The sequence below is a fragment of the Galeopterus variegatus genome, unplaced genomic scaffold (genome assembly GCF_000696425.1).
Source record: "Galeopterus variegatus unplaced genomic scaffold, G_variegatus-3.0.2 Scaffold3213, whole genome shotgun sequence".
Classification (NCBI taxonomy): domain Eukaryota; kingdom Metazoa; phylum Chordata; class Mammalia; order Dermoptera; family Cynocephalidae; genus Galeopterus; species Galeopterus variegatus.
Window position 1 is genome coordinate 160,243 of NW_007729324.1, and position 18,806 is coordinate 179,048.

Genomic DNA, 18,806 nt, shown 5'->3' on the forward strand with positions numbered 1-18,806 from the left:
ACCTTTTGCTATTCTGTAAACTTCATGGATCCTTTAGTGAGAACCTTTTCACAAAGGAGTATAAACTGAATAATGTTACTATAAATAGATGGAGCAAGACCTGACCTAATGGTTATGATTAAAGAGCCACCAGAAATATTCTTCCTTAGCCAAAATCTTACTCCCCAGCTCTCAAGGACATAGGCTCTATTACTAAATATTGTGAAATATTGATAACTTTGAGCTAAAACACTACCTCACTTTGAGAATACTCAGTTAAAGATAGCACATGGAGCTACAGGTTCACAGCTACTTATTTGCAATTTCAAAATCTAAACAACTCTCAAAACTAGAATTTTGTTTCTTAAATTTGGTGTCTACTCATTTGGTGGCAAAACCCAAACTGAACCGTTTTAAAGCTATTTTACTAATAAATTGATCTTTACTTTTTATTCATCTACATTTTTATCTTTGCTTATTCTATGTAATGTGGATAAACATTATTTTCAGAAATATTAATAGATTTAGATTGTGGGCTACTGTAAGAGTAATATTTTTCTAAAATCTAAAAAATTGTGAATTCTGAAATATCTCTGGCCCCAGGGATTGGAGTGAAGGATTACGGACTTGTGTTATAATATTTTTAATAATTTGATTTTAATTTGGCTTTTAGATTGCTTCTCTGGAGGATGGAAAGATGAGAACCAATCCCTTAGTAAGTGGGTCTTTTGATAAAGGGTGGGCGAAAAAGGATAAAAGGGAAGCAGAGCTATATGGTGGCCAAAGCAATTAGCATAAAGGCACTGAGTAGGCTACCTAAGTAGCGGAAAAGAGGCACACCTTCTCTCTATTTTTGCCTGGGGAGCTGGCCTTCCTTAAAGTATTGTGTTATTTTATTCTATCCTAGACTTTTCTCACAATTGTTCTGTTGGCTCAATCAGTTACTGGGCCAGGTTTTTTCATTTTTGTTTTATGTTTATGCTTTATGTTTGTGTATGTATATATATATATATATACACACACACATACATATATATAAAATCAGTGCGTTGTTATTTATTGCAAAGCTTTTGTTATTTAAAACATAGTCATTGGTGATCAAAACCTCTAAGGAATTTTCACCTCTTCACTGGCTTCTGCATAGGGTTTTTGTTCCAAACAAAATATGTTTTTTATACAAAAAATGCAATAATTGCTGATTTTTCTTGATTTGTTCCAGCATAAGTTCTATATCTTCTAACATGGAATACTTTAATCAAATAATCTGGAAATATTGAGCAATCTGCTATATACAGGATTTTCTCTAGTGCTCCCTGGTTGGAAAATAGTATATTTATACTAAAAACAAGGTTTGTGAGTTATTTTTTGGAGGAAGATACATTATCTTTATTATTAACAATTATTATTATTATTATTTTTTTTGTCCTTTTCTGTGACCGTGCTCAGCCAGTGAGCGCACCGGCCATCCCCATATAGGATCCGAACCCGCGTCGGGAGCGTCGCAGCGCTCCCAGCGCTGCACTCTCCGGAGTGCGCCACGGGGTTGGCCCTTAACAATTAATTTTTAAACTCTCTGAAGATGATTGGCATAGTGAGGAGCTGGGCAAAAGTCTTTTTTCCACTGAGAAGCTTTTGAATTGTATATACTTTAGGACTCAATCTTGATGTAATTTACCTATTTGGGAAAATAGAGTTCTTTTAAAAATGGAATTGATCACTGAGCTCTTCATAAAGCTGTCTCATAAGTAGATCCTTAAAGAATCAAAATCACTTCATTTATTCATAAAGCTACCATCAACCAAATAAAAGTCCCTATTCTCTTACTTTTATACTGAGGTCACCCATGACGACTTTGACTGTTCTTTCAATGGAAGTGATGTGATCCCTGAAATTGGGCTCTGAAAGACAGGGAGAAATTGGGAGGCCAGACTCAGTAGAAGTTCAGTATGTTATAGGACTGATGAAAACTAATTAGAATTATGGTATGTGACTGCAAAGTCTCTTGTCTTTAACATCTTATGTCATTCAATTCCTTTCTACTGTCTTCTTTTCCAGCTCTTTAAGGATGTTGACTGCTTTATTCCTGATTACATTTGTTTCATCTTGTTTAAAATGTTAGGCTCCATAGTGTGCTCAATATGTCATGCCCAATGAATCAGCTCTAAATTTTGTGAGATTGCTTCATATTTCTAATCCACTGATTCTTCAGTTAATCACAGTGCTAACTGAATTTTTAAAAAAACAAACAATATCACGTTGTGCAAAATGAATTCTTACATTTTATTGAATCTGAGATATCATCAGTTTTATGATGCACCAAATTATTTTACATTACACCAAAAGAAAAGAGAGTGTGTAATTATAATTAAGGATATTGTCAATTATAAACTGGATTAGATATTATGAAAATATGTGCTTCTTGGAATTAATGAAATATAGCAATTCATTAAATTATGCCCTTTTCTAAATGTATCAATCTCTGCAGAATTGCACACTCTTCCCACTCACCCCCTGTGTATTGGGCCATTTAACTAACCTACTAGATTTTCTAAATTGTAGATTTGATTGTCAAAATTTTACTCATCTTTCTCAGCTGCGTGCACCTCATAAATTTCATGAAAGGGGAGAGGCAGCTGGAAATGCCTATTTAAAAGGAATAGATTCTACAAGACTGGAGAAGACAGTTTCACTTGCATATGATGTTATGTAAACATCCAAAAGACATAGGATAGGATTAGTCCTATAAGTTTTAATTTGTTTTTTGGTAGGAAATAAACTACTCTGGCTTCATCCCTGTTGCTTACCCTCAACATTGATAGCTGATCTTAACAAAGCCAAGATTCCCACTCGAATAGCTTCATTATTACTTCTTATTTGTTCATCAAAAAATTCCACCAGGTCTGCGGAGTTGGAATGGGCTGCAGGTTTAAGAAACACTAGTGTTGTAAGAACTCATTTTCATCTTAGGTAAAATTCTCATGAATGGGAAGACAGGAATTTCCTCATGATGACTGGCAAAGTCACTTGTCATTTGGTAAATGGATTTTTTTTTATGTCCGTGCTTCTTCAGTTTCACAGAATTAAGTAAGCAGTTCTGAGAGAGCTGAGAAAGCTTTTTATACCTAGGCTCACTTCTGTTCTTACCTGTGAATGGGGCCTTATTTGGAAATTAGGATCATTGCAGATGTAATCCAGTAAAGAAGAGGTCTTTAGAATGGGCTGTAATTCAATATGACTGGTGTCCTTATAAGAAAAGGAGAAGGGACACAGAGGCACAGCAAGAACACCATGTGGCTATGTGGGCAGTGACTGGAGTGATGCTTCACCAGCTGCGAAGCTCGAGCGCTGCAGGGGCAGGAACAGGAAGAGGGAGGCAGCGCCTGGCTTGGGGACAGCAGTTTGTTTCGGAAATTGTCAAAGATACAGTGAATTAGTTAATTAGGCTGGAGGAGGGAAGGAAAAGAGGAAAGTGCAGAGACAAGGGGTCAGTCAGGAGAGAATTAGAACATAATGAAAAGGTATGCAAAGAGACAGGAGAAGTGATGTATTTGAGAGAGAATAGAGTTGTGGTGGGAAGTATTGGATTGCAGCTGTCCTTGTCCTCAGGGACTGCTGGAGCACAGTCTTACATCCTGACTGTGGGACCTTGGTGCCTCCTATATAACCTGTGTCAGACTTTCTAACCAGGTGATGGAGGAGGTTGTGAGGTAACTGCACGAAGAAAAGGGAGACAGTGAAGGAGGGAGAGAGAGACAGGGAGTGACTGATGACTAAAGAGGCTCAGTACTAAGAAACGAACAGGGAGTAAAAAGGGTGACGTTGGATTTGGACAGAGTTTCAAATAATCTCAAATACCAAGAAAAAGAAAAAAAAAAAAAGGCAACTTCCCATCCTTCAAGTTAGCAACAAATCCTGGTTTTGCTGGGACTCTTCTGGTTTTAGAACTGAAAATCTCTCTCTGGAATCCCCCCAGTCCCAGGCACCCTGGCACGATTGGTCACTCTACCTATGTGCTCCTGTTGGGAACTTGTCGGAGAGGGGTAGGCACAGAATACTGTGAGCTCGGGGAACATTTTGTGTGTGTATGTGTGACAGTAACTAATGAGACAGGTTGCACACCCTTTACCATTGTCATCATCATCATTTGGAGATGTTTTTACTAAAAACCCTCCGGATGCTGGGTCCTACCTAGAATGAGGAAACAGCTTGAAGCTTCGATTTCATTTTCCTTTGCTGGAGGCTCTGGAGCTCTGCAGATCTGAATGGGATGGAAGAGGCAGTTGGCAGATGTTCAGAAGAGAAAACTGGTTAAAATGAAACAAGCAGACTTGATAGTGGGTCCTCTTACCTGATTAAGTAGATTGATAAAGATGGATTTTCTCAAGCCCCTTGGAAGGCCGATGTCATAAAGGACGACTGCGGTCAGTATTTGTTTTAGACTCTAGAATGGAAGCTTTGGCAGGTTAGTTGGGGCTGCTGATGGAGCAGCGGCACAGGATGTGGAATGCAAGTAATTATGTACTATGAGAAGAACAAGCCCGTAACCTTCCTGCAGTTACAAGTTTTCTTTAATGATTCCAGCCCCTCTACCTTGTTCAGTTCCACAGCAGCTTGGAATGAAAATTCTTAATCCTTTTCTGGAGTCCGTATCATCCAGCTATGACAACCTCTTTACCTCACATTCCCCAAGAAGTATTTAATTTCAGCCACCCAAACAGGCATTTAAGTTCCTAAGGCCCTTTTGACACTCAGTATCCTCCAGAATAGTTGCATATTGATTCTCTGACTCAGTTCCTTTATGGTGTGACTGTTACCTGAGTGATGTGGAAATCAGTCTCTCTGTCTTTGTACTGGGTCAGGAGCCAAGCTACCTGGCTCAGGGCGTATTCACAGAAGTCTTCCCGATGGAGCAGTAGGCTCACGGTGGGGCCATGGGCCTTAATGATGACCAACGTCTGGACAGGCAGCAAACAAATAATAGTTTTAATACTTTGTTATGCTTTTTTATACATTTCTCAGAGCACCAGAAACTTAAGATTAGCCCCCCACCAAACAAACAAACAAACAAACAAACAAAAAACAACTCCTTACTGTTTTCAGCTAAAAAGAGGTTCTTTACAATCTTTTAAAAAATGTTCAGGTTAAAATCATTGCATGAGGCAGTTGTATTTATATCTACATCCATATCTCTATTGATAATTGTTTCAGTGCTTACCCTCTGTCTTACTTCTTTAACTTCTCTCTAGTAGTCACTTTCTTTTGGTGTATTAATGAGTTAAAAATTTCTCTCATATTAAAAAACATCCATTGATTCCACATCACCTTGACCCCCAGTACTATCGCTGCCCTGTTCTGTTCCTCTTCCCTTTCTCTTGGAGCAAAGCTTTTTGAAGGAATGGTCTACATTTCTGTCTTCAATTCTCACCTCCCATTCGCCCCTCAATCCACTATTTTATGGATCTTTATCCACTATTTATGTTTTCCATTTGACACGGAAAACAAATAACTTCCAGGGTATAAAATATCAATGTAATCTATGTTGATTATAAAAATTTAGAAGTCACAAATTATTATGATGGAAAAAAACATAGTACCTGCAGTACTCATATATGAGAACTGCTTGATATATTTTACTTAGACTGATTCTTTTCTACCTTTTTTTTCTATGTATTATAATTTCCTAAAAATTGACACCACTCATATAGTTCTATAGTTGGCTTTTTCTATGTAGTATTGTATGACATTATTTTTTTTTTTTGTATCAGCTAAATTTTGCCATACGACAAATGACCTTAAAACTTAGTGGCTGATAACAATGACCAGCATTCCTCTCAAGACTGTGTCAGCTGGGTGCTTCTTCTACCACACATTTCCCTGCAGTGGACACTCTTCAAGATGGTTCTCACTTGAGCATTGTTAACAATGGACTCTGTAGATCTTTCTTTGCTTCTTGCAAATTTCTTCTTAGCTGCTAAGATCTCATTCTACTTGGTTCTCCTACGTTTTTAGTAGCACATTCCCCATTCCCCACCATGGGTTCTTCTTCCTTTTCTTTCCCCTTAATACTGATGCCCCCTGAGAACTCCACTTTTGGTACTTCCCTACCATACTCTTTGAACAACTCTATCCAAAACCATTTATTTCAGTTGTCACACATAATAACAGTACCCAAGCCTCTATATCCAGTTTTTCTTTTTCTTCATAACCCACAAACCTACTAATATCGCCATGTGAATGTACCATGTGAATGTCAAACCCCTAAGTGTTTAAGTCAAAATGTCTATGTTAAACTGCCCCAAATTTGTTACTCCTGCTCTTTTTCTCCTCCAAATTAATGATGCCAAGATCACTCAAGTCAGAAATCTAGGAATCATCCCAGGTGCCTCCCTTTTCCTCATTAGAAGGATCCGGTTGCTGCCAAGTCCTGTTGATTCTATCCTTCAGCGTCTGACTCCACTGATCAGTACCACTGATGCCACATTAATTGATCCCCCCATCATTTATGACCTGGAATATTTCTATAGCCTCCTGACTGATAGTCTTGTCTTAGTTCACCCCTATATCCTATTCATTTTGAATGTTGATATCAGAATGATTTTCCTAGTACTCAAATCCTTTCTTAAAACCCTTCAAAAGTTTTTCATTTCTTAAAAAACAAAACTAAACAAAAAAATAAGGCAAACAAAAAAATCTAGTCCCGACTCCTGTGTAGCATTCAAGGTACTTCATTATGGGGCCAAGGCCACCTTTCTGGTTTCATTTCTTTCTGCCTTTTATCTCCTTTCCTCTCTCCCCTTCTCCTTCTCCCACCGCACTCACTCAAGTGCGCATGTCATCCCATCTCCAGCCTATGCTCCAGTAGGTATTGTTCCCTCTTTAGGGAATGCAACTTCTCTGAGGGGAGCACCTTCATGGGCTGCAAGGCTCAGTTCCAGTGTCACAGCCTTCCCAGCCAGGGGAGGTAAGCGCTTCCCTCTCTGGGCTCTCTTGACACCGTGTGTACCTTTTGTCTATTTGCCTGGCTCTTCCTGTGGGAAGTAAGGAGAGGAGCCATGACGTGGATGCATTGAATTTTGTTTTTCAGATGCCTTGAAGAAAAGACTTCTACAGGATATTTTAAAAGTTCCATGTTTGCCCATGATTTAACTACCCCAGGATTTTAGAAAATAAATGCTTTAGTAACTGAAAATGTAGAAAAGAAACTGAACTAGAGAAGGTGGCTAAGTATTGAGCCTTTTAAAATATAGCAATGAAGCGCTCTTTACAATAGCCAAGAGTTGGAACCAGCCCAAATGTCCATCAGTGGATGAGTGGATACAGAAAATGTGGTATATCTACACAATGGAATACTACTCAGCTATAAAAATGAATGAAATACTGCCATTTGCAACAACATGGATGGACCTTGAGAGAATTATATTAAGTGAAACGAGTCAGGCAGAGAAAAGAAATACCACATGTTCTCACTTATTGGTGGGAGCTAAAAATATAATGAGATACTACTGCATACATTCCAGAATGGCTAGGATTTAATACAGTCAATGCTAAGTGTTGCCAAGACAGTGGTGCAGCTGGTATTCTCACATATTGGGGGGGGAAGAAGATATAACAACTACAATCCTTTGAAGTTGTTACAACAAGCAATCGGAAAGGACATCGTTGGGTGGGAGGGGGGAGAGGGAAGAGGGAGGGAGGTCTCGGTGATGGGCCATAATAATCAACCACATTGTATATCGACAAAATAAAAATTCAAAAAAAGTAAAAAAAATAAATAAATAAATAAAATAAAATAAATAAATAAAATATAGCAATGAGAGACCTAAATAGGATATACTTTTGTCTACTTTAAAAAAAATTATAGCAATTTCTTGGAATTATATATGTGAATGCACTTTGTAATTTATTCTCTATAAGGCATTGCAGTATTTTAAGCAGCCAAATACATTTCTTTGGGTGTTATTTTATTTAATCATGATATTCATAGAGGAAATTTCTGTGGACTGCTGTTTTTCCTAATTAGTGACTCAGCTCAAATATGGGTTATGATATATAAGATGTGAAATAGCTAACGTTTTATATATTTTGTTCATTTTATCATGTTATTGTTTTCTTCACACATTGGGATCTCAGATTCATGAATGTGAGGATTTTAGTCTGTTTAATCCCTGATAAATCCCCAGCATCTGGAACAGTATTTGACATATCATGGGGATTTAATAAATATTAGTTGAAAGAATAAATAAAAAGTTACTTAAAATAGGTGGAAGAAATTATAGATTTGATAAACCTCATAAAACCCAACCAAAATAGCATCCAAAAGAACTGAGCTTAATTATCATGTCATGAAGAGAACAGGAATTTCAAACAGCATGGAAGGAAATCCAGCTTAAGACACCCTGAGGCCCCACTCACATGCATGGGTGAGGCCATGGGGGCCCATTTCTCCATTATATACCGGAACAGCATGAAGATCTTGTCAGAAAGTCGGTTGGCATCCAGTCTGGGGTAAGGGAAGTCTCTCCAGTGGTTGACATACTTGTAAATGGCCTTGCTGAACTTCTCAAGGGCTGCACTTAGAAAACACAACCACAGACTGAGAAAATAAAAAGGTGGGAAGGACCACAAAATAATTTGAGAAGAGAGTACTGATGATTAGCAAATGTGTGGTCGTTTCTATACAATCTTATGACTGTACCAAGTAAACATATAGAAAGTGTTCAGCCACATTAGTGAAATGCAAATTAAAACAATAATGAGATACTACTGCATACATTCCAGAATGGCTAGGATTTAATACAGTCAATGCTAAGTGTTGCCAAGACAGTGGTGCAGCTGGTATTCTCACATATTGCTGGTGGGAGTTAAACTGGTGCAAAAACTTTGGAAAACTCTTTAGCACTATCTACCAAAATTGCATATGCATTTCATACAACCCAGCAATTCCAGTCTTAGGTGTACAGCCATTAGATATGCCCACATATAGGCACCAAAACTTGTACAAGAATGTTTATATTAGCTTTATTTTGGTAGTAGCTTCCAAAGGAAAATAGTCCAAATATATTAGGTATTTGGTAGAATGGATAAATGAATTGCAGTACAAACATGTAATAGAATGCAGAAATGGCAATGAACTACAGCTACCCAGAACAACATGTGCGGATCTCATCAACAGGAAGAAATAATGATTTATAAGTCGGGATTGTGGTTACTCTCGGGAGGAAACTTTAGGCGGGCTTCTGGGAACTAGTTAAGTCTTACTTCTTAACCCAAGTGGTGGCCACATGGATAAGTTCACTTTGCAATAATAACTCACCAACCTGTATGCTTCTGATTTGTATGTTTTTATGTCTATATTGCACTTCAATAAGGTTAAAAGAAAATCAGCCTTGCAAAAATATCATTTGGGCCACTAATCCACGTGTATTTCTATCGAATGCATAAAATAATATTTTTTCCTTAAGCCCTCATGCTACCCATTTCATTAGGTGATAAAAAAATTCATAATGCATTCCTTCAAGGAAACCTCAGAATACGTAGAATACTGTGGAAAAGACCCTGAGTATATTGGCTTTAGAGCTGGCCGTTTATTGGCTCATTCACACTCCCTCCAAAGTCCTTCTGAACCTCCTGCTACACTTTATCATAATATCTGTGTGTGTGTGTGTGTGTATTTATATATATGTTTGTGTGTGTCTCCCACTGGCCTGTAAGCAACATGAGAGAAGGGATGATCTCTTATCAGCTCATGGCATCTGAAGCAGCCAACATAATGTATGCTTTTTTGCTTATTGATCAAATAACTAGATATGGCTGACTGGTTGGCAAAATGGATGTACGGATAGTTGTTACATTTTGTACCTTTTCTTTAATGACAATCAGGCAAAAAGTTGCTTTAGGACCAAAGGGCACTTAGATAACATTATAAAGACAAAGAATTCCCTTATTAATTGCCATGTTGATTTCCAATTTTATTTTATTTTACATTCTTGATTGTTAATAATGGAAGTGTAAATGCTATTAGAGGCTTCAAAGTTTATTTGCAGGAACACAGTGTTAATCAGTGACAATAAAAGTAGGGATAGTAAAAAGAATTGACAAGTGGGTCAATCTAGTGTAGTTGTTCAGGTCTCGGAGTCAGACTGATGTAGCTGACAGACTTGGCTGTTGCACATACTAGCTGTGTGACCTCAGACAAGCTGTTCAACCTTTCTAAGCCTCGATTTTATCATCTGTTAAATGGAAGAGAAATGTTACCCTCCTAATGGGGCTGTAGTGAGGGTTAAATGAAATAATAATCTTAAAATATTCAGGACAGCGTCCAGCATATAATGAGTTCTCTCTATATATCAGATAAAAATGTTCCCTTTATTGAGGACAGAACAAGAGGAAATGGAATAGAAGAAGCTTGGCTGATAGGTAAAGAAGACAATCCTGACAGCATGGGCTTTTAAATATTAGAAAATAGTAGTGTTAAGGTATGATAGAGTGGAAGAGATCTTAGCAATCACTTCTTCTAATGTTTTTAGAGGTAAAACTGGTACTGAGAGAAGGGCAGTGTCACCTGGTGGCTCAGTGACTGAGCAGATATGAGAGTCCAGCTCCCCAGACTTATCCAAGAAGCCTCCCTCTGCACCGAAAATGTTTTTTTTTTCTTTTTTCCTAGGCATTCCAAGGCATATTCTTCTCTGTAGACTCTTAAATACTGTAGATGTTTTTCGGTTTTGGGTAGAAGGGATTTGTGACCATAGTTTACATGCCTATTTTAGTTGATTTTATGATGCTAGTGTTTTGATTACTTTGTTTACTTATCATTATTGCAATGCTGCATTTTAACCTACTAGTGCTAAGAGCTGGTAAGCTGTCATAATTATTGCAGAGAAAGTGTGATCCGGTTAAAGAAGGAATCTAGTAGAACTGGAGGCTATCCAGGGCAGTGGAAAGAGAGTAGACTGAGTGGTTATAGAGGCCCGGGTTTGGGTGCCTCTACATCTCATTGACTGTGTCCCCACCTTGGGAACATTGCATAATTTGCATGACCCCCAGTTTCTCCCCTGTAAAATGGACTATGTGTATTTACCTTGCAGAATTGCTGTGAGGATTGAATAAGATAACTCCCTGCAAAGGCGCTCAGTAAGTGGTAGCTATTATTATTAGAAAAGATAAGACTGGAGTGAAAGGAAAAACAAGACTAGTGCTCAATTGATAAGACAGTTCGTAGTCTGGTCTTAAGTGAAGAGGAAATCAGAGGGACACCCACCGATACAGAAAGTCCTCTTCATACTTTCATCCTCGGCCAGCCTGAGCATGGTTTGCATGGTGAGCAGGGTCATCATCATGAAGGGAATACTCTGGGACACTGCAGTGAGGGGCACAAATAAGCATTTCAGGGCTGCATGGAGGAGGCAGACAAGGGGCAGTGGGAAGATGATCTTCGTCCCGCCCCACCCCTACCTTAATGCCAGGCTGTGGTTAGAGAATCAAGGCATGGTTGGTTTCAAATAAGGTACTAGCTATACAGCCACCTGTACCTCCTGTTTAGTGGCAATTGCTTATTGGGATAATTATTTTCTTAATGTCATTCTCGACCACCAGACCTTGCCTGTGTCCGTGAGGCCTAGTATTAGATGTATTAGGTGCTCAATAAATATCTGTTCAATAAAGTAGAATAGGAACAGGTGGTAGAGAACCTTACTTCATGTAAGTGTTCAGTAGTTTGCAGAATTTGCCATATGGAAAATGTGCTTCTGCAAACACAAAGGGAGATAAAGGGGAAGATGAGGACGGGAGAGAGTCTGGCAAAATTCAAAGCAGTCTGGACTCATGGCTGGTCAGCAGGCTAATGTGCTTATAAACAGCTGGCCACTTCCTTCTGTCAATATTCTTTAGTAGAGCAGAAGGTAAAGATGCTCTCCTTTCTGCCATTTGCTTGCTCCTCCTTGTGTTTTAGACAATTAGTCAAGGGTGGTTGTTTCCCAGAGAAAACGTGGTGAGTATTCCCCCAGTACCATAGCTTGTTGCTAGTTCAGCTAGAGTTAGCACAACAAATTCGTTTGGTAGCTCTAGGATCCTGAAGTTACTTTGTACTTCATACATCACAGAGTTGAAATCATGTGCAGCAAGAGACACCAGAACCTCACCAGCTAACATTCTGATTTCTCTGAGAATCTAAGGAGGGAAAGAAAAATGACAATAACAACTAGAGGAAGAGCAGTATGAGTCTTCATAAGAGAAAGAGTCTACATAATATTTAAAAGTTCCCCTGGCTTTGGGATAGAGGGAGAACACGCTGTTATAAATCATGGCAAAAGACTCTCGAGTAAGTGTCGGTAGCTGGGAAAGCAGAGGTAAATTGAATTCACTGAAATGATTTTAATAGGGTTCTTGTAAACTTGGGGTCAACAGGTGTTTTCTTCCTAATTGATCGGATACCATGAACGTAAGATTTATGTTTTATGTTTAAGTGATATGATTTACTGTGGTTGAAAGATTAAAACGCATAGTGAAAGGAAATGGGCTAGGAGTCAAAAGACTTGTTTTTGTTGTTATCCTGGTGTAATTATCTTTGATATTGGAGATATTGGGAGGGACTTCTGCTTTTGGCAATGGTGATCTAGGTAAATTTAATCAGCCCTCCTTCTGATAAAAATAAAAATATCTGAACAAGATATTTAATAAATATTCTCATGACAGCATCAAAGAGCTCACAATATAGAATGAAGTGAATTATTGAGTTGAGATCTGGAGAGACTGGGAATCCAGAGAAATAAATCCTACATCTGAGGCTGCATTGCAGCATCTTGGGGCAGTAGTCAGAGTTCAGGGCCAAACAGTGGTGAGACACTTGTCTCACCTCCAATCTTTTGGGCTAAGACCCCAAAGGGCTGCATTTAGGTAGAAGGTTCAATCAGCTCTCACATGAACTTCAGTTCAACTGTGAGTCACAGAATTGGCCCAGAAATTTCAAGCCCTGAGAGTGATCATAGATTGTTAGTGTTCTTGGAAAGAACAAGTAAAATTTCTTTCTGGAAGAAAATAACATCATCCTAGAAATCAAATAATTTCTATAAATAATTCTTTTTTTTTTTTTTTTGCTGCAATGTCTACTAGACAATCCAAAATAAGTAGTCATGTAAAGAGATAATAAGTCATACAAGAGCCAAAAAACCTGGGTCTAGTAACTTGTTCTGTCAATAGATAGCTGTGTTCGAAAAAAATAAATCTCTCTAAGTACCTACTTCCTCATCTAAAAGGAGGGTGGATAGTGTGACCTCTAAAGTCTTTTTTAGCTTTGCCTCAGTTTCTTCATCTGCAAAGAGGTAAATAACTGGTACAATAACCGTATCCAAGTTACCATGAAGGACAAATAAAAGTGATTTGTCGACCTGGCAGCAGTGCAAAAAAACCTTATGGACATCCACATGAGTGCAGTTGGGTCACTTAAAGACCCTGCTGCTGGCCCTGATGCTGATTCAAGAACCAAACTTACATTGTCGTCTCTCATGTCCTTAGAAGCATAATAAATCAACCGTTGGACAATTGCATCATCCAAGATGTTAGTATTCTGAATAATAGAAGCAAGATGACTGTAAATGTCTTCCTGTGAACATACAAGGGTATACACAGAAATTTGTGTTGCAAAAATAAAGGAATCAGATGAAGTCCAAATGAATAACACTATTTTTTTTTTAAAGATGACCAGTAAGGGGATCTTAACCCTTGATTTGGTGTTGTCAGCACCACGCTCAGCCAGTGAGCGAACCGGCCATCCCTATATGGGATCCGAACCTGGGGCCTTGGTGTTATCAGCACCACACTCTCCCGAGTGAGCTACGGGCTGGCCCAATAACACTATTAAAGTAAGCAATGTATCTTCACTACACAGTGGATTTTAGATATCTTAATCAAGGCTTCGCAAACATAATTTACATCTTTTGGGGTCAAAGGCTTATATGTAGAACACAGTTAATTCTAAAAACTATTTTAACCCGACTACATTTTTATGTCAAGATCTAATTAAAGGCAGGAGCAGACTCCGAGGCATATCAAAGTCTCTTGAAAATCATTAGTACATTGCACTCAGGGCAATGGAAGTGCTTGTCCCTAATTGCTGTTCTTACTACTGAGGAATACACTGTCATTCCCAAAAAGGCTGCTAAGCTATAAAACTGGATTTTATAGGAGATTTATAGGCCCCTATTTCACTCATTCCTCTGCAGAGAGGAGATGGTGAATCCTTTTGGACAGAGAAGCAGCCTTCAAGACTCATGTGGCTTCACCAGATGCTACATGTGAGGGCTCTTCTAAATCTTGTAGGTGGCTATGCGTCTTCTGGAAGATGAAAGAGAGACTGATGTTCTGAAATCTCCAACGGCCTCAACATGTACCTCCAGGTACTTCACCCACGTGTGAAATAACTTCCTTTGCATGACTCCTCACGGCTGGTCCTTGGAGAATTTGAGAACAAGCTACAGTTCGTCTTCGTATTCTTCCCTGTGAGTACTTTCAGAGCCTGCCTGTCTGTCTGAGTCCTCTTGCCCCATGTGCTTCCTCTGCTGTCTGCAGGCTTTGCTCTCTTGGCAAAGCTAGCAATCACAGAGTCCTTACCATGTTCCTAGAGCTGTGCTGGACCCTTTATCTGGATGTAGCGGACTGAATTATGTTCCCCTAAAACTCATTGAAGCTTGATTTGTACCCCCAAGCTTTATGTATTAGAAACTTTGATATTGGAGATATTGAGAGGGATTTCTGCTTTTGGTGATGGTGATCTAGGTAAATTTAATCAATGCTCCTGCTGACCCCACAGTGACCCCATGGTGACTGTTAAGAGGGTGGGAAATCCTATTATGCTAATGGAAAGGTGGAGCCTTGAAGAGGTGATTAGACTGTAGGACCATGCTGTAGTGAACGGATTAAAAATGGTGGTCAGGGGCGTGGTTCTGAGGGCTTTAAAAAGAGAGTGAATGAGGAGATTGTGCTCTCTCTTCTCTCTCTGTTTCCACCATCTTGCAATGTGAGACCACTGGGTCACGGTTGCCACCACCAGATGGACTTTGGACTTCCTAACTTCAGAAACTGTAAGCGATAAATTTCATTTTCTTACAAATTACCCAGTTCCATGCATTTTGTGATAATCAACAAAAACCGACTAATAAACTGGAACATCTCATTAATGCAAACAAGCCTCTCAGTTAGGTACCACTAATCTACTTATTTTATAGATGAGAAAATTGAGTCACAGAGAGCTTAGTGTGGTTAGTATTAAGTTGGTGACACAGGACTTTGAACCTAGCAGTCTGACTCTTAGTTGGCACCTTAACCTCCTGGTTATGATGGCTATTGCTATTTCCTAACCCTATTGCTATTTCCTAATATTTGTATGTGACCCACCATACAAATAATTTGGAAGTGCCTGTTAAAAGTCATATTCTCTGGTCCCTTCCCTGGAAATTATCCTTCAGTACTTCTGGGGTTTAGAGATCATTCCCCAAGTGATTCCCAATGTTTGAGAAATGGTGCTCTATGGGAAAGTTAATTCCTACTGAGAGATTAATGTAATGGTTTTCATCCATGCCTAAATGTTAGGATCATTTCTGCGAACTTTAAATGCCCAGGCTCCTCACAGATTGACCCAATCAGAATCCCTTGTGGTGGGACCTGGTCATTGGTATTTTCCCAGCACTCTCTAGGGGATTCCAATACACACTCAGGGCTGAGAACTACTGAATTAAGAGATAACAAGTGTAGGCGCTGGCCTTCACTGGGAGGCAACGTTGAATAATGATTATGGGCATTTATTTGGAGTCAGATGGGCTTGTGCTTGGATATAGTCCTGCTGTTCTTAGTTGGGCAAGTCTTGTAACTTCTCTGTGCCTCATTTTTCTCAGTTGTCACATGGAAATGATTATACCTACCTCGTAAAGTTGTTGTGAAGAGGGAATATTGTACAATGCACTATTGTTTGGAAAACGTTTAACACTCTACTTCCTAGATAAGTGTTCAATGAAGGATAGTCATTGTTATCTATAAAAGGTTGTTAAAGCCTGAAAATCCTTCAATTCTCAGAGAAATAAATTTCTACTTGTGAAATAGCATTACAACGAAGTAGAAGAGACATTTTGGGATTTTTGTAGGCTTCCTCAAATTATAAATGAGGAGGCTCTAATACACATGGTTGTAAATCTCACATCCCTCTATTTTCACATCTGCCTGTATAAGGTTATGAAAGAGGGCATTCTTTTTCTAGCTTGTGGAAGTGGACACTGCAATTCTTGAAAGGCTAAATATCATTGTTTAAACATTATAATGACTTCCATTACAACTACATTTTCTGAAAAATCTAATGCCATGTAAGAAGCAAAAAATAAGGAAGCTAAGGCAAAGAAAGATACTGAATTAGAAAAGGTAAATGGGAGAGAGATTTTCCTCTATTTGTCCTACCTTGCTAATATTATCTTCCTTGTTTAGCATGCCAAGAGTCAGATTAATATCGCCAAACATCTCTAAAATGCACAGAAAAAGAAAGATTAAAATATGTGCTGAAATGCCCTCCTGCTAATTACTTGCAACAGTCACAAAAAATTCATTCTCTCTCTTCCCTTCCCTCCCTCTCTCCCACTCTCCCACTCTCCCTCTCTCCCTCTTTCCTCCTCTCTCTCTATTTTTCCTGACTGCTAGCTCTTCGATGACAGGAACTATGTCTTATTCTATATTTCATATCCTTGACATATTTGAAAATAGCAGATGCTCAGTAATTTTTTTCAAAACTTGAATTAAATTTGAAAAATAAGAGATGATAATACATTCCTGTTTATCCCTCCAGTCAAGTGGGCATTGCCCTACATATCCTCTCTAGCAATGCTCGGCTCTAGATGCAATAAGCAGAATCCCTTACTCCTGACTTGAGCATTCAGAGGCAGTGGTGCAATTTGGCTGTTTATCCATGCCTCCCCCCTTTGCACCTCCCCATCTTCTTTTTCCACACCCTCTTTCTCTCCATCTACCCTCCTGTCCCTTCCAGGTACCGCTTCTGGTCCCATGCTCATGAGACCTTGTTCTTTTCTGATAATGACCTACATATTTTTGATCTGTACTTTCTAGGAATACATGTTTTTGAATAGAGCACTCTAGAAAACTGAACAAATTTCGAGTCAAAGGAATTGAGCAATTTCAGGTCACATGGAAAATTGTAGGAGAGATGCTTTTGGAGGTGAGGATTTTCCATGAGCCTCTAAATCAAACAACATACCCCTTAAGTACAAAGTTTTTGGCAAAGCAGAAAGGAGCTATACTTGAAAATTGGAGAATGATATGTTCAAAGGGCTCTTCCAGTGTTTAAAATTAAAGATGCTTCCTTTCTTTGACATGTAGCCACTTTGTCCTTAGGTAGACTGTAAATTTTTAAAGAAGACAAAGCACAATCTTCTCTCAGGTTTACAGTCTGTCACTGGTCCTTCACAAATGGCATGATTTTATTATTTTGGAATAGAGGGATGGCAGAGAGAAACAACCTTTCTTTAGCATACCATTTCATAAAGCCTTTGAGGTGCACAGACCTCTCCCAGTGACACCACTCCCAGCCTCCACATATGCTTGTGGTTACACAGACACAAAACACACAGCCGATCCATAGCTCCTCAGTATCCCATGATGCTTACTTATGGGTTCCTCTGTGCTGCAAGTCATGTCTCGGCTGTTTCTGGCTCTCTAAGACACAGCACCTAAGTATCAGAAATAGTAGGGCAAAAAAATCAAAGAAGCAGGTTGGCAAGTTTCTCATATAAGGTTCACATAAGGTTCTCTAAATGAATGTCCCTCCTCCACTTGATTACACAATGATGTGGGAGCTTCCAGCGATGGGTTTGCTGTTGAGGAGAATGATGCTGTGTTCTACCACTATGACATTTTCTTGCTTCTGAGCTCCTGCTGACCAACAAAATGGCTGCATCTCACTGAATATTGTCCCTTTGGTGGAGACCAGAGAAGGAAGAAATTAGAGACTGGGACTCAAACCATTGTTGTTGACCAAATGAGTTCCTCTCCCTAAACGTGGGTCCATTGATCACAGATTTGGGAATGGTATTCAGTGGTTACTTTACTGGCCTGGTGTTGGTAAGCCTTTTTGGTGATCTTGTTGATTGTTGTACTTGGTGAAAGTTAGTCACACAAACCGGGCATGCTCAGTGGACCGGAATGCCCATCAGGGCAGTTGAATGGAATGTCCAACTGACAGCAGCACAGCCAAGCCTTCTCTGCCTGCCTCCCTACTCCTCCCTTGCTGACTTGTCAGGATCTTGGCCTCATCCCAGGCTCAGGCTTTTTCTCTGACTCTGTTTTTCTTTTTTTTATTTTCTTGTTCCCAAATCTCTTTTATCTAGGCCTCTGGGCCATAATGCCTTCAACATTATTAGCATGGACCCAAATCCAGTCCCAGTGCCCCCAACCCTAAATCTATATGATCACTGTCTCCAATATACATCCAGACTGTATGATAATATGGCAGGTGATAGAGAATGAGAAGGGGGACTAGCGAAGGGGGACTAGCGGCCTATAGGGCTCAACGTAAAAGGGGCCGAGGAGAGGGGCTCCTGACAATTCTCACTGCTGCTGCTTCTCTGGCTATCTTCTCTTCATTAGTGTTTTAGTCCGTTCTGTGTTGCTATAACAGAAATACCCGAGACTGGGTAATTTATAAAGAAGAGAAGCTTATTTGGCTTACGATTATGGGACAGCTGCATCTGGCATGGGCCTCAGGCTGCTTCTAATCATTGCAGAAAGTGGCAGGCAGCCGGCGGGTACAAGCAGATCACATGGTGAGAGGAAGCAAGAGA

General features: G+C 39.3%; 1 protein-coding gene across 1 annotated transcript in view; it reads right to left on the minus strand.

The window, feature by feature from the left end:
- The window catches only part of MROH2B (maestro heat-like repeat family member 2B), a 57,690-nt gene extending 40,029 nt beyond the window's left edge, over nt 1-17,661 (minus strand). The window contains exons 1-11 of the mRNA XM_008584307.1: nt 17,634-17,661; nt 16,417-16,478; nt 13,466-13,576; nt 11,985-12,144; nt 11,237-11,335; nt 8,392-8,546; nt 4,794-4,934; nt 4,328-4,420; nt 4,168-4,237; nt 2,784-2,897; nt 1,804-1,877 (exon numbers count right to left, since the gene is read on the minus strand). Of these exons, the coding sequence (XP_008582529.1) occupies nt 1,804-1,877; nt 2,784-2,897; nt 4,168-4,237; nt 4,328-4,420; nt 4,794-4,934; nt 8,392-8,546; nt 11,237-11,335; nt 11,985-12,144; nt 13,466-13,576; nt 16,417-16,478; nt 17,634-17,661 (1,107 nt within the window). The remainder of the gene's footprint in view (nt 1-1,803; nt 1,878-2,783; nt 2,898-4,167; nt 4,238-4,327; nt 4,421-4,793; nt 4,935-8,391; nt 8,547-11,236; nt 11,336-11,984; nt 12,145-13,465; nt 13,577-16,416; nt 16,479-17,633) is intronic.
- Between the last annotated feature and the right edge of the window lie 1,145 nt (nt 17,662-18,806).